Raw genomic sequence first — 16,753 nt, 5'->3', positions numbered from 1 at the left:
AAACCAATAATCCTTTTCTTCCTCTGACAAGTATCAAGTTAATATGCAGTTCTACCTTTTTCCAGAGGTTACTAGATCAGTTTTCCATATACTGAGAGGGGAGGAGGACGACATTGCAATCACATATAAAAGTTACCTATCTTCTCAATGTCTTTGGGGCCTCAATACTTCCTATACCTTATGGGAACCATTAAGCATTTTCTGCCTTTTCCACCTCCTACCCTCTAGAAGATTGACATTTATGTGTTGCGTTAGATAAATATTGGCAGAATTACATAATTTCAGGTTCCTCAGGAAACCAAGAAGAATGATTGCTCTGTTCCTGATTCTTTTGGGTCAGGTTACCAGAATTCCATTACCTTCAGGGAAATCTGCAGTTTCAATTTCACCTCATTCTTTATGACCTCGTGCTGGATGAACTGGCGTATCTGTAGCACACTGGGGCTCTTCCGTATAGGGGCTGGGGTGCTCATTAACTGTTTGGACCCAACGTCGAGGCCCTTCCAAATCTGAGTGCCAAATGGAGGTCCTGGAGTTTTTTTCTATTAACGAAACAAAGCAAAACAACCACCAAACAAATGAGAATATTTTACCGTTAGAATTGTTTTTTCTACCGAGTACTTATTATGTAGACACTCTATGCTAGGAACCACTCGTTAGGGAATACCACAGTGAAAAAATGTATCCCTGCTCTCAAAAAGGTTTGCAAATATGAGGGAAATTGGGAACAGAACTGGGCAAGTTTTCCTCTTTAAATATGTTACCAAGAATAAGGATATTTAAAAATCCTGTTGCCTGATGTCCCACTGGATAGCATTTAGGGGAATGCTAAGCCATGCTGTTGCCATGGTGAGGCAGCAGCAGCCTCGGTTATGCCAAATGCATGCAACTATTCCTTAAAATCCACAGGGAGCCTAAGACACTTGGAATTAACAATCTTTAACTTTTTGGTTCCATGTTCATTTTGACCTGGAGAGATCCTTTGAGAGAGAAATCATCCCATAGATCTGGGAGGTCTTTGAGCTCATTCTAGATTAAGCATGCCACTAGAATCTTCCTGGGATCTCTTGGGAAGAAACATGTGCCTTGAGTAGATTAACATCTCTATCTTCTCCTTGTAATTGATTTTCAGGAGTGGTGTGCTTTGATGTGTTTCATTTTAAATTGCTCTTCAATTTCATTCCTTTTTACAGCTGAGTAATATTCCATTGTATATATGTGCCACATCTCTTTATCCATTCATCTGTTGATGGACATTTAGGTTGCTTCCATGTCCTGGCTATTGAAAATAGTGCTGCAATGAACATTGTGGTACATGTATCTTTTTGAATTATGGTTTTCTCAGGGTATATGCCCAGTAGTGGGATTGCTGGGTCATATGGTAGTTCTATTTTTAGTTTTTTAAGGAACCTCCACACTGTTCTCCATAGTGGCTGTATCAATTTACATTCTCACCAACAGGGCAGGAGGGTTGGGTTCCCTTTTCTCCACTCACTCTCTAGCATTTATGAAAAAAATAAAATAAAATAAAATAAATTGCTCTTCAGTTCCAAATGCCTCGTCAGTGATAGCTACTCAGAGGCTTGCCTGGGTGGCCACTCCACTGGGCATAGAAGGTCATAGATATAGGAGCTGTGGAGGAAGAGAATGAACTTCCTTCATTAATCTCAGGTGTGGTATATTATTTCTCACAGTGCAGTATTTTCAACTTGGAGATAGTTTTAGTAAACCATTTGGTGTGGTCTTTTCATTTTTCAGATAAGGAGTTAAGACATGCAGTGTAACTTTTCCCAAATCCCACATTAATAATTGATAGAGCCAAGACTAGAATTCAGATCATCTTCATTCACCATGTTGCTTATAGGCACCAAACTGAAATATGGGGTCCTGTGGGCAAGCACAGATCACTACCCACACCCTGCTGGGAGCCTGTGCAACACACCAGGGCCAACTAACCCGGGAGAACACACAGCATGACTCAGGCTGTTGCAATGTCACGCCAGCCTCTGTTGCCGCAAGCACTCCCGGCATCTCAATTGTGACTACCGTACCCTTCGCTCTCCCTGGCCTGGGTGAGCAAGAGAGCCCTAATCAGCTGCTGCTTTAACCACCTACTCTCTGGCCAGGGAACAGATCACTGAGGGCAGCCTACATGCAGAGGTGGGGCCAAAACCAAAGCTGAACCCCAGGAGCTGTGTGAACAAAGAAGAGAAAGGGAAAGCTCTCTGTGCAGCCTCAGGAGCAGCAGACTAAATCCCTGCAATCAACTTGGTAAACCCTGCAATTGTGGAATACCTGAATAGACAATGAGTCCTCCCAAAATTGAGGTGGTGGACTTTGGGGGAAACTGTGGACTTGGGTTTGCTTTCTGTGTTTGATTTGTTTTTGGATTTATGTTTATCTTAGTTTAGTTTTTAGTGTTTGTTTTCATTTGTGGGTTTGTTTATTGGTTTAGTTGACCTCTTACTTTTTTGTTTCTCTTTTTGTGAGTGTGTGTGAGTGTTTCTTTGTGTGATTTTGTCTGTTTAGTTTTGCTTTTACCATTTGTCTTGGGGTTCTGTCTGTTCGTATTTATTTTTCTTTTTGCAAGTGTGTTTGTGTATGTTTCTTTGTGTGATTTTGTCTGCTTAGTTTTGCTGTTACCATTTCTTTTGGCATTCTGTTTGCTCTTTTTTTTTTTTTTCTCTTCCTTTTCTTCCATGCCATGTGGCTGTCAGGATCTTCGTGCTCCAGCTGGGTGTCGGGCCTGAGCCTCTGAGGTGGGAGAGCTGAGTCCAGGATGTTAGACCACCAGAGACCTCCCGATCCCATATAATATTAATTGGTGAGAGCTCTCCCAAAGATCTCCATCTCAACACCAAGACCCAGCTGCACCCAGCAGCCAGCAAGCTCCAGTGCTGAACGCCCCATGACAAACAACTAACAAGACAGGAACACAATCCCACCCATTAGCAGAGAGGCTGCTTAAAGTCATACTAAGTTCACAGACACTCCAAAACACACCACCGGATGCAGCAATGTCCACCAGAGGGGCAAGCTCCAGCCCCAACCACCAGAACACAGGCAACGGTCCCCCGCACCAGGAAGCCTACATAACCCACTGAACCAACCTCACCCACTAGGGGCAGACACCAGAAATAAAGGAACTAGGAACCTGCAGCCTGAGAAAAGGAGGCCCCAAACACACTAAGTTAAACAAAATGAGAAGACAGAGAACTATGCACCAGAAAAGGAACAAGGTAAAACCCACCAGAACAAACAAATGAAGAGGAAATAGGCAGTCTACCTGAAAAAGAATTCAGAGTAATGATAGTAAAGATGATCCAAAATCTCAGAAATACAATGGAGAAAATACAAGAAATGTTTAACAATGACCTAGAGGAGCTAAAGAGCAAACAAACAATGATGAACAACACAATAAACGAAATTAAAAATACACTAGAAGGAATCAATAGCAGAATAAGTGAGGCAGAAGAACGGATAAGTGACCTGGAAGATAGAATGGTGGAAATAACTGCCACAGAGCAGAATAAAGAAAAAAGAATGAAAAGAATGGAGGACAGGCTCAGAGACCTCTGGGACAACATTAAACGCACCAACATTCGAATTATAGGGGTCCCAGAAGAAGAAGAGAAGAAAAAGAAAGGGACAGAGAAAATATCTGAAGAGATTATAGGTGAAAACTTCCCTCATATGGGAAAGGAAACAGTCAATCAAGTGCAGGAAGTGCAGAGACTCGCATACTGGATAAATCCAAGGAGAAACACGCCAAGACACATATAATCAAACTATCAAAAATTAAATATAAAGAAAAAATATTAAAAGCAGCAAGGGAAAAACAACAAACAACACACAAGGGAATCCCCATAAGGTTAACAGCTGACCTTTCAGCAAAAACTCTGCAAGCCAGAAGGGAGTGGCAGGACATATTTAAAGTGATGAAAGGGAAAAACATACAACCAAGGTTACTCTCCCCAGCAAGGGTCTCATTCAGATTCGATGGAGAAATTAAAACCTTTACAGACAAGCAAAAGCTAAGAGAATTCAGCACCACCAAACCAGCTTTAAAACAAATGCTAAAGGAACTTCTCTAGGCAGGAAACACAAGAGAAGGAAAAGACCTACAAAAACAAACCCCAAACAATTAAGAAAATGGTAATAGGAACATACATATCGATAATTACCCTAAATGCAAATGGATTAAATGCTCCAACCAAAAGACACAGACTGGCTGAATGGATACAAAAATAAGACCCGTATATATGCTGCCTACAAGAGACCCCTTCAGACCTGAGGAAACACACAGACTGAAAGGGAGGGGATGGAAAAAGATATTCCATGGAAATCAAAAGAAAGGTGGAGCAGCAATTCTCGTATCAGACAAAATAGACTTTAAAATAAAGACTGGGGCTTCCCTGGTGGCGCAGTGGTTGGGAGGCTGCCTGCCAATGCAGGGGACACGGGTTCGTGCCGTGGTCCGGGAAGATCCCACATGCCGTGGAGCGGCTAGGCCCGTGAGCCATGGCCGCTGAGCCTGCGCGTCCGGAGCCTGTGCTCCGCAACAGGAGAGGCCACAACAGTGAGAGGCCCGCGTACCGCAAACAAAACAATACAAAACAAAACAAAACAAAAACCAGAGCTGGAGAAATCAGCCTTCCTGACTTCAGACTATACTACAAACTACAGTAACCAAGACAGTATAGTACTGGCACAAAAACAGAAATATAGATCAGTGGAACAGGATAGAAAGCCTAGAGATAAACCCATGCACATATGGTCAACTAATCTATGAAAAAGGAGGCAAGAATATACAATGGAGTCAAGACATCCTCTTCAATAAGTGGTGCTGGGAAAACTGGACAGCTACATGTGAAAGAATGAAATTAGAAAACTCCCTGACACCATACACAAAAATAAACTCAAAACGGATTAAAGACCTAAATGTAAGGCCAGACACTATAAAACTCTTAGAGGAAAACATAGGCAGAATGCTTTATGACATAAATCACAGCAAGATCCTTTTTGACCCACCTCCTAGAGAAATGGAAATAAAAACTAAAATAAAAATAAACAAACGGGGCCTAATGAACTTAAAAACTTTTGCACAGCAAAGGGAACCATAAAAAAGATGAAAAGACAACCCTCAGAATGGGAGAAAATGTTTGCAAATGAAGCAACCGACAAAGGATTAATCTTCAAAATATACAAGCAACTCATGCAGCTCAATATCAAATAAACTAACAACCCTGTCCAAAAGTGGGCAGAAGACCTAAATAGACATTTCTCCAAAGAAGATATACAGACTGCCAACAAACATATGAAAGGATGCTCAACATCACTTATCATTAGAGAAATACAAATCAAAACCACAGTGAGGTATCACCTCACACCGGTCAGAATGGCCATTATCAAAATATCTACAAAGAATAAATGCTGCAGAGGGTGTGGAGAAAAGGGAACCCTCTTGCACTGTTGGTGGGAATGTAAATTGATACAGCTACTATGGAGAACAGCATGTAGGTTCCTTTAAAAACTAAAAATAGGGGTTTTCCTGGTGGTGCAGTGGTTGAGAGTCCGCCTGTCGATGCAGGGGGCACGGGTTCGTGCCCCGGTCCGGGAGGATCCCACGTGCTGCGGAGCGGCTGGGCCCGTGGGCCGTGGCTGCTGAGCCTGCGCGTCCGGGGCCTGTGCTCCGCAACGGGAGAGGCCGCAACGGTGAGAGGCCCGCGTACCGCAAAAAAAAAAAAAAAAACAACTAAAAATAGAACTCCCATACGACCCAGCAATCCCCCTACTGGGCATATATCCTGAGAAAACCATAATTCAAAAAGAGTCATGTACCACAATGTTCACAGCAGCTCTATTTACAATAGCCAGGACTTGGAAGCAACCTAAATGTCCATTGACAGAAGAATGGATAAAGAAGATGTGGCATATATATACAATGGACTATTATTCAGTCATAAAAAGAAATGAAATTGAGTTATTTGTAGCAAGATGGATGGACTTAGAGTCTGTCATACAGAGTGAAATAAGTCAGAAAGAGAAAAACAAATACCGTATGCTAACACATATATTTGGAATCTAAAAAAAGAAAAATGGTTCTGATGAACCTAGTGGCAGGATAGGATTAAAGATGCAGACCTAGAGAATGGAATTGAGGACACAGGTCGGGGTGGGGGGAGGGTAAGCTGGGACGAAGTGAGAGTAGCATTGACATATATACACTACCAAATGTAAAATAGATAGCTAGTGGGAAGCAGCTGCATACCATAGGGAGATCAGCTCGGTGCTTTGTGACCACCTAGAGGGGTGGGATAGGGAGGGTGGAAGGGGATATGGGGATATATGTATATGTATAGCTGATTCACTTTGTTATATAGCAGAAACTAACACACCATTGTAAAGCAATTATACTCCAATAAATGTGTAAAAAAAATGAAATGGCAAATCTGGCAAGATGCAGGACTATATGATTCTTGCTCAAGATGTTTTCTTTCACTCTTTACAAAACCTTAGGTGGGCCTTTCTCTAAGCTGCCACAATTACAATGCTTACTTTTTAAAATTGCAGTTGCAAGTGCCTGTATTTAATATTTCACATTATTCTTACATACTCAGTTTGTGCATTAATAAATTGAGACTAAAGGGAAAGTGAAAGACCTAAGACAGTGTGTTAAAACTAACAAATAAATATTGGGAGAGGGAAGGTTTCTGTATTGCAAAATATCAGTAATGGGTTACTCAAACTGCGTATTTTCATATTATAGGAAGACGTTCAAGCCTGCGATGTAGGCTAAAAGAAATAAAACTGAGATAAACTAGTCAGGTGTATTTCTCTAAAATCTACAAATATAAAACTCCTTGAGCCCATTAACAATTTACAAAAGAAGGAAAATATGTGAATATACAGGAGAAGAGCTGAACTCTGGCCCACAGATAGATGGATATGCAAATATAGTTACTTTATAGCAGAAAAATTTGTACCTCAACCGAGGGAAATGTCTCCCATGTCCTTGACTGGAGATTAGGAGGAACAATTGTATCTAACTCTTTCTTCATTAGCCATGGTGAAGCTTCATGGAAAGGGCGAAGGACAGTGATGCTCAGGGCACCTGGTTCACAGAGAGGTATCAGAGGATCATTTCTCTTTCAGAAATATTCTGAGAAATCCAGTAGGTATTCACCAAATCGAACAAACACTTTTGAGAAGCCAGACACAATGACTATGCTTAAGGACCTTACAGTCTAACAAGAAAGGAGAGACGCAGTCATGGTAACACCTAAAACAGCTGGATTTAGATCACCTGAAAGTATTAATGGACACTTCACTGTCCTTCGGAAACCACATCCAAGTCCTGTCAGTTCTACCACTAAACATTTCTTGAGTTCATCTATCTCTTCCTCCTCCAGTGACCCTACCTTAGACTATTCCCCTCAGAGCCATCCTGTTTTGGACTACAATGACAACTAACTTTTCTGCCCACTTCTACTCTGAATGAACCTCCCTCCGCAGTCAGGGTGACTGATTATGCTAGCCCATGATGTAAAATCTTCTTTGACTTCCCATTGCTTATGGGATAAAACAGAGGCCTCACCCCTGACTCAACTTGCGCTATTTTCCCTTCTGTACTTTGCCTACTTTAGCCTTTTTTCCCCTATCCTCCAAAGCTTTAAGCTTCCTGCTTTGTATTCTGTCTTCCAAGAAAGCTCCTCCTCCTATTTTAATTAATGCCTACTTATCCAGTAGCTCTTGGCTCCAGTGTTTTCAGGGAAGCCTTCTAGACTATGTCAGCTCCTCTGTTAGATGTTCTCATAGAATCATATTCCTTTACTTCATAGATCTTTTCCCAATTTATAATGATACAGTTATTTGTGTGACTATACATTTAATGCCTATCTCTCTCACTAAAGTCTAAGCTCTGTGAAAGCAGGGTCCATTGCGGTCTTAGCTCACCATTGTATTCCTAACACCCAGCCAGTGTTTGGCACATGGTGGTTTTTCACGTAGATGCTGGTTAAACAACTAACAAAGCAATTTGAGATGAATTCCTATTCTCTTACAGTTCCACACACAGACTGCACCAGTCAGAGCTCCCCACTCCTCATATTCACACAGAAAGAGCAAATTTATAACATCACGCAATGTACATTGATACATTCAAAGATACAATTGTACATAGATGCAGGCATATTCATAAATGAGCACAAAATATATCCCACCAACCAGAGAAAAGATAAAAAGGAAACACACACATAAACCTAGATAGAGCACATTGCTTTGGTACACAGATAACATGAAAGTCTTTCTTTTCCTGTGTTTAAATACACGTTACATATACAGTGACTCTTACTTAGTGCAATATATGTCTCTAACCTTTAATCACACACTAATTTCTTTCAAATTGATGAAAACATGTAAATGCCCAATGAATATAATATGTAACTTATCCTATATTTCAGGTTGATTTTCTAACCGACACGTGAAACGTACTTTCTCCTCTTGTACTGAATTCACCAAGGCAACACATTCAAAATGATAAAAAATGAACTTATGAAAGATAACTCACTTTTGTTTTTCCCTACCAAGATGAAACAAACACATAAATAGGAACCTAGGTACCTAACTAAACATACCTAACAGATATAAACGCAGATACAAATCTGCTTATAGGTAGGAGGGGGATCATACACAATTTATATAGGTTGATGCTTAGATGAAGCGTGGTACAAACATAAATCACTGTATAAATAGGTTGACATGGCCAGGTGAAAAGTAGAGTTGAAAAGCGAGCAAAGGGAAAAAAGTAGAGACGACACGGGGGTAGACTGGATAAGGAGGATGAGAGCTGGTAAAGGGACTCAATGAGTTCCAGTCTGGATTCTCTACCTGGCTGTTCCTGTACTGGCTCTTGAAGAACTACGGTAGTTGAGTCTCCGTATGCGAAGGAGAGGTATTCTTCTATGTCACTGTCCCGAAGAAGTTCCACTCCTGATCCATCAGCATAGATAATAAAAAACCTATTTGAAGAAATAAAAATCTAATCCCTTGACATATTCAGCTAAAATGCTCCTTGAACTTGGAATTGAAAATAAAAGTCATGGTGTTATTTTTATCATATTACCTGGGGACATGTTCACCATAGATTTGCAGATGATTCTTACGAAGGTGAGTGGATGATAATGTGTCATAGCCTTCAGCTTTTGCATTTAAATCATCTTCCAAATTGTTTTCAGGTAGGATAGTTGATGCAGTACCATCAGCCATGACCTAAGGGACATAGTATATAAGCAACTAAAAGAAAAGAAAAATGCCATAAACTTACATTTCTTTTGATCCCATTTGAGAAAGCAGGTGATCTTTTGGTTACTCAGAAAATCAGGGATATTTCTTCGTAAGGAATTGTGCACTAAGTATAGACTGCATTAATAAAAGTGAAAAGCTAGTAGCACATCTCCACTTACAAACCACACCTAGACTGTGAAAACAAACAGGAAGACAAACCTGAATACATTCAGAGGAAGGTGTCTAGGATGGCAGGGGACTCACTTAACTTCTGAGGATAAGTTCAGGGAACTGGGAATTTAAACATGGAGGGAAGGCTATTTATGTGATGGTTGTCTTGAAATATTAAGAGTGACAGTATGGATTCTAAGCACAGAAATAGGACTCATGGATATACAGGGAGACAGATTGAGTCTCACTATGAGAAGAATTGTTCTAGCCATTACTACTGTCTAGATATGGTGTGGTCAGGCTGAAAGGCCACTGAAGGGAATGCCCAAGAAGAGCATCAATGTCTAGGATAATGTTTGGCTTGCATGTTTCAACTCAGAGGGTTTGGGCTTTAGGTTTCAATTTCAGTTTCTTGCACACTGAAATCTCTTAGCAGCCTGAACTCATGCTGTGAAATTTCACTGACTTAGCACAGAAAAACTAAGTTGGATCAGGGCTTGTCTGCATCTCAAAGTTGGGGACTTTGTGGTACGGTTCCAAATCTAAAAAGTAACTTCACCACCCGCCAGACAACACATGAAATTCCACCGCTGGGTGAGGAGTGAAAAAAAAAATTGCCTAGAGAAGGGGCTGGCAAACATCTTTTTGTCAAGGGTCAGATAATAAATATTTTAGGGTTTGTTGGCTGTAGAGTTTCTGCTACAACTACTCAACTCTGCCATTATATGCAAAAGCAGCCAGAGATAATATGTAAACAATTGAGCGTGGCTATATTGCAGTAAAACTTTATAGTGACACTGAAATTTGAATTTCTTTTAATTTTTATGTGTCATGAAATATTCTTCTCCTTTTGATTTCCCCCAACCATTTAAAAATGTAAAATGCAGTCACTCTGCATTTTTAGCTCATGGGCCCATACAAACAAGTGGCCATGGTTTGCCAATGCCTGGCTTAGAGATAAGAGGAAGGACAGAGAAACAGAAGATGGAGCTCTACCACTCAATAGCTAAGCACCTCTCCAGGCTTCCCAACACCCCATCGTCAGCCCTGCTGGAACCCTCACACTAACTGATAGCTCTCACTTTGGATTCTCTGCCTAGTTAAGCAGACTTGCCTGCTGCCCCATGTATTTTCTCTCACTTGAACCCAGATACAGAGCATTTATATCACTCTTCTTTGTTGGCATTATTTTTAGATGGTTAGTAACTTTTTTCCCTTTTGTTCTAATTACTTATTTGGCTTTAGCATTTCAACCATCCTCATTGTTGGACTTGCTATCTCCTAATGAAGTACACTTGAGAATTGAAGATACTGACATTCATTGCTGCTGTCCAAAGTGTATTGGCAGTTAGTGGATAACTAATCCCAAGGCAGCTAAGATAAAATGCTATACAGGAGCTCTCTTTTTTTTTTTCGGTACGCGGGCCTCTCACTGTTGTGGCTTTTCCCGCTGCGGAGCACAGGCTCCGGACGCGCAGGCTCAGCGGCCATGGCTCACAGGCGCCCGCCACTCCACGGCATGTGGGATCTTCCCGGACCGGGGCACGAACCCATGCCCCCTGTGTCGGCAGGTGGACTCTCAACCACTGCGCCACCAGGGAAGCCCAGCCGGGGAGCTCTCTTGTGTGAAATATCTCAAAAGCAAAGCCATAGCCTCTCTCTCCATAATAATGATGCACTTTACCTGAAAGGTGTTTCCTTCGGGATCCATGACCTCACAGATAACCTCTGATGTGTGCTTCATGATGTACCTGCTAGCTCTCAGCTGCTCACGTTTTTGAAAAGGATGGTATATCTCACTGCTTGATTCATGGCAATATATAGCTGAACAGTCCCTATCAATATGAAGACAGCCTGTGTTTGGAGGTAACACCTGGAAGGGTAACAGGAAGAGAGATATTATTAAAAATTTCTTGTTTGATTTGAGGGATTTATAAAATCATTTAAGGAAAAAAATTATCCATAGAACCCAGACACAAACTGCGTTTCCAGGAAGAAAACAAGAGAAGACTTAAGTTTTGGGAAGGACTACTTAATAAGGAGTCAGACTGATTAGGATATAATTGCTCCTGTGTCTCACATTTTATCTACTCACTTTAATATTTCTTCCAAGTAATTGCTTTGTACCTTATCATCTCCAAGAGGGTAAAAGCTATGGGACAAATGCTTTTAGAAGCTTTTATTTATCGTTATTCCTATGGTGGCTGACACAGTCCTTAAGTAATAGCTTTTGTGTAATGACTTCTGGTTCAGATAGACTCTTTTTGTGAGATGTAATTCACATGTCATATATTCACTATTTTAAAGTGTATATGCAGTAGATTTTGTATATTCAAAAACTTGTGCAAACATTATCACTAATTCCAGAACATTTTCATCACCCCCCAAAGAAACCCTGATGCCATTAGCAGTCACTCTGCATCACTCCTGCCACTGACAACCATTGATCTGCTGTCTCTATGGATTTGACTATTTCAGACATTTCATATAAATGGAAGCACGTGACATGTGGTCTCTTCTGTCTGGCTTCTTTTACTTAGCATAATGTTTTCAAGATTCATCTATGTTGTAGCATGTATCAATACTTCATTCTGTTTATTTTCACCTGAGTTTAGATGTGTGAGATTTGGAAGTTTTTCTGCTAACATATCCAGACCTCCATAGATTCTGTCACTGAGCTCAAGCTTTTTCAATTTAGGTAGTTTGGGGAGATCTGAAACTGAAATCAAGCCTACATTTATTAAACTGAGGAACTCTAAGTTCACAAATTCAGCCATAAAGCCCCCAATATTCCCATCATTTGATTTGCAATTGTCCAGGATAAGTTCTCAAACAGCTGCCAGTGTTCAGTTCCTCAGTTCCAGATGGATGTTCCTCTTCATGTCCGTGTTTCTCTGTTCCCCCCTCTTCAAACTTAACTTTCCATGGTGGGGGCAGAGCAGGGAGAGGTGTCCCAGCCTGTGCAGCGAGGGCCATTGGAAGGGGTTGGCTTGTGGCAGACAGATCAAAACTACAATGAGATATCACTTCACACAGGTCAGAATGGCCATCGCCAGAAGTCTACAAACAATAAATGCTGGAGATGGTGTGGAGAAAAGGGGACCCTCCTACACCGTTGGTGGGAATGTAAATTGGTACAACCACTATGGAGAACAGTATGGAGGTTCCTTCAAAAGCTAAAAATAGAACTACCATATGATCCAGCAATCCCATTCCTAGGCATATATCTGGAGAAAACTATACTGCAAAAAGATACATGTACCCCAATATTCACTGCAGCACTATCTACAATAGCCAAGACATGGAAACAACCTAAATGTCTACCAACAGAGGAATGGATAAAGAAGATGTGGTACATATATACAATGGAATATTACTCAGCCATAAAAAGAATGAAATAATGCCATTTGCAGCAACATGCATGGACTTGGAGATTGTTATACTAAGTAAAGTAAGTCAGACAGAGAAAGACAAATATCATTTATATGTGGAATCTAAAAAAAAGATACAAATGAACTTACTAACAAAACAGAAACAGACTCACAGACTTTGAAAACAAACTTACGGTTATCAAAGGGGAAAGGTTGGAGGAGGGATAAATTAGAAGTTTGGGATTAATATATACACACTAATATATATAAAACAGATAATAAACAAGGACCTACTGTATAGCACAGGGAACTCTAGTCAATATTCTGTAATAACCTATATGGGAAAAGAATCTGAGAAAGAAAGAATATATGTATATGTATTCACCTTGCTGTACACCTGAAACTAACACAATAGTTTAAGTCAACTATACTCCAATAGAAAATTAAAATATAAAATAAAAATTGAATTAAAATCAATAAAATCTAAAAAAACTTCATTCTGTTTTATGGATGAATAATATTCCATTGTATGGATATATCAAATTTTGTTTATTCATGAGCTGATGGACATTGGAGTTGTTTTCACAGTCTTGTTATTATTAAAAATGCTGCAATAAACATCTGTGTATAAGTTTTGTGTGGATATATGTTTTATTTCCCTTGGATATCTACCCAGGAGTAGAACTGCTGGGTTGTATGAGAACTCTATTTTTAATTTTTGGCAGAACTGCCAAACTGTTTTCCAAAGTGACTGCACCATTATACATTCTCATTAGCAATTAATGAGGGTTTTACATTTCTTCACATCCTCATTAACACTTATTACTGTCTGTCTCTTCTATATTTTGGAAGAGTTTGTGAAAGATTGTTCAGTGTTAATTCTTCCATAGATGTTTGATATAATTTACCAATGAAGCCATCTGGGCCTGGGCTTTGCTGTCTGCAAGTTTTAAAATTATTAATTCAATCTCTTTACTTGTTTTAGGTCTATTCTGATATTTTATTTTTTCTCGAGTTAGGTTAGGTAGTTTGTGCCTTTCCAGAAATCTATTTTATCTAGGTTATCTAATTTGTTGATGTATAATTGTTCACAGTATTTCTTTATAATCTTTTTTATTTCTGTAAGGTTGGTAGTAATGTCTTCTCTTTCATTTTTAATTTTAGTAATTGGGGTCTTCTCTCTCCCAACCCCTTCTTTCTCCTTCTGTTTGTCTGTCTTTCTCTCCCTGTAAGTCCAGCTAAAGATTTATCAGAGAACCAACTTCTGGTTTTGCTGATTTTTCTCTATTTTTTCATTTATTTCTACTCTAATCTTTACTATTTACTTCCATATGCTTGCTTTGGGTTTAGTTTGCCTTCTTTTTTCTAGTTTCTTAGGGTGGAAAGTTAGGTTATTGATTCAAGATTTTCATTTTTAATATGGGCATTTTGACATTTAAAACTAATATATATATATATATATATAATAGAGACATTTAAAGATATATATATATGTGTATATATATAGACATTTAAAGCTATATATATATAGCTTTTGCTGCTTCAATTAAGTTTTGGTATGTTAATTTTATTCTTAGTCATTTTTAGTCATCTCAAAGTATTTTTAAATTTCCTTGTGATTTATTCTTAGTGTTATTTTTCACATATTTGTGCATTTCCCAAACTTCCTTTTGTTATTGATTCCATTGTGTGTTATTTCATTCCGTTGTGGTAGGAGAACATATTTTGTATGATTTCAATTCTTTTTAATCTATTGAGACTTTTTTGTGGTGTAACACATGGTCTTTCCTGGACAATGTTCCATTTACACTTGAGCATAATGTATTCTATTACTGAGTGGAGTGTTCTATACATGTCTAGGAGGTCTGCATGGTTTATTCTGCTGATTAAGTCTTATTATTCTCTTGATTTTATCTATTCTTTTATCCATTACTCAAAGTGAGGTACTAATGTCTCCAAATATTATTGTTGAATTGTCTATTTCTCCTTTTAAATATGCCAATTTTTACTATTTAACTGGACATGTTAATTTGTATAGTGCACAACTCTGGAAATACGCATGTGTTTTGGGCTCTGTTGTTAGTGTATAATATGTTTGTAGTTGCCATCTTCTTGATGGAGTAATCTGTTTATTATTATAATATACCCTCTTTGTTTCTTGTAATATTTTGTTGTAAAGTCTATTCTGTCTGATATTTGTATAGCCACTCAAGTTCCCTTTCAATTACTTATTGCAGGTATATCTTTTTTATCCTTTTACTTTCAACCTATTTGTGTCTTTCACCATGAAGTGGATCTCTTGTTGACAGCATACAGTTGTGTCATGCTTTGTAATCCATTCTTCCAATATCTGCATTTTGATTGGGTTGTTTAATCCATTTATATTTAATGTCATTACTGATTAGGTCAGATTTGAATCTTCCAAATTTCTATTTGTTTTCTTTTTCTTTATTTTTTAACATCTTGATTATATATGATGGCTTTACATTGTTGTGTTAGTTGCTGCTGTATAACAAAGTGAATCAGCTATACATATACATATATCCCCATATTCTCTCCCTCTTGCATCTCCCTCCCACCCTCCCTATCCCACCCCTCTAGGTGGCCACAAAACACTGAGCTGATCTCCCTGTGCTATGTGGCTGCTTTCCATAGCTATTTTACATTTGGTAGTGTATATATGTCAATACCATTCTATCACTTCATCCCAGCTTACCCTTCCCCCACCCCGTATCCTCAAGTCCATTCTCTACGTCTGTGTCTATATTCCTGTCCTGCCACTAGGTTCATTAGAACCATTCTTTTTTTTTTAGATTCCATGTATATGTGTTAGCATATGGTATTTGTTTTCTCCTTCTGACTTACTTCACTCTGTATGAAAGATTCTAGGTCCATCCATTTCACTACAAATAACTCAATTTCATTTCTTTTTATGACTGAATAATAGTCTATTGTAATATATACGCCACATCTTCTTCATCCATTCATCTGTCGATGGACACTTAGCTTGCTTCCAAGTCCTGGCTATTGTAAATAGAGCTGCAATGAACATTGTGGTACATGACTCTTTTTGAATTATGGTTTTCTCAGGGTATATGCCCTGTAGTGGAAAGGCTGGGTCATATGGGAGTTCTATTTTTAGTTTTTAAAGGAACCTACATGCTGTTCTCCATAGTAGCTGTATCAATTTACATTCCCACCAACAGTGCAAGAGGGTTCCCTTTTCTCCACATCCTCTGCAGCATTTATTCTTTGTAGATATTTTGATAATGGCCATTCTGACCAGTGTGAGGTGATACCTCACTGCGGTTTTGATTTGCATTTCTCTAATGATTAGTGATGTTGAGCATCCTTTCATATGTTTGTTGGCAATCTGTATATCTTCTTTGGAGAAATGTCTATTTAGGTCTTCCACCCACTTTTGGACAGGGTTGTTAGTTTATTTGATATTGAGCTGCATGAGCTGCTTGAATATTTTGGAGATTAATCCTTTGTCACTTGCTTCATTTGCAAATATTTTCTCCCATTCTGAGGGTTGTCTTTTCGTCTTGTTTATGGATTCCTTTGCTGTGCAAAAACTTTTAAGTTTCATTAGGTCCCATTTGTTTATTTTTTATTTTATTTCCATTACACAAGGAGGTGGGTCAAAAAGTATCTTGCTGTGATTTATGTCATAGAGTGTTCTGCCTATGTTTTCCTCTAAGAGTTTTATAGTGTCTGGCCTTATATTTAGTTTTTTTTTTTTTTTTTTTTTTGGTATGCAGGCCTCTCACTGTTGTGGGCTCTCCCGTTGCAGAGCACAGGCTCCGGACGCAGAGGCTCAGTGGCCATGGCTCATGGGCCCAGCCCATACCACTCTGTGGCATGTGGGATCTTCCCGGACTGGGGCATGAACCTGTGTCCCCTGCATCGGCAGGAAGACTCTC

The 16,753-nt window shown here is 39.3% G+C and overlaps 1 protein-coding gene across 1 annotated transcript in view; it reads right to left on the bottom strand.

Moving 5' to 3' along the window:
- SPAG17 (sperm associated antigen 17) overlaps positions 1 to 16,753 on the bottom strand; it is a gene marked incomplete at both ends in the record, with an annotated part of 215,536 nt that overhangs the window by 33,312 nt on the left and 165,471 nt on the right. Inside the window, 5 exon segments of the mRNA XM_082833052.1 lie at positions 360 to 542; positions 6,987 to 7,114; positions 8,890 to 9,020; positions 9,125 to 9,270; positions 11,141 to 11,329. Coding sequence (XP_082689178.1) covers positions 360 to 542; positions 6,987 to 7,114; positions 8,890 to 9,020; positions 9,125 to 9,270; positions 11,141 to 11,329 — 777 coding nt within the window.

The sequence above is a fragment of the Leucopleurus acutus genome, assembly GCF_964270905.1.
Source record: "Leucopleurus acutus genome assembly, chromosome: 2".
Taxonomy (NCBI): Eukaryota; Metazoa; Chordata; class Mammalia; order Artiodactyla; family Delphinidae; genus Leucopleurus; species Leucopleurus acutus.
Note: the sequence above shows the minus strand (reverse complement) of the source record. Positions and strands in the feature narration are given on the sequence as shown.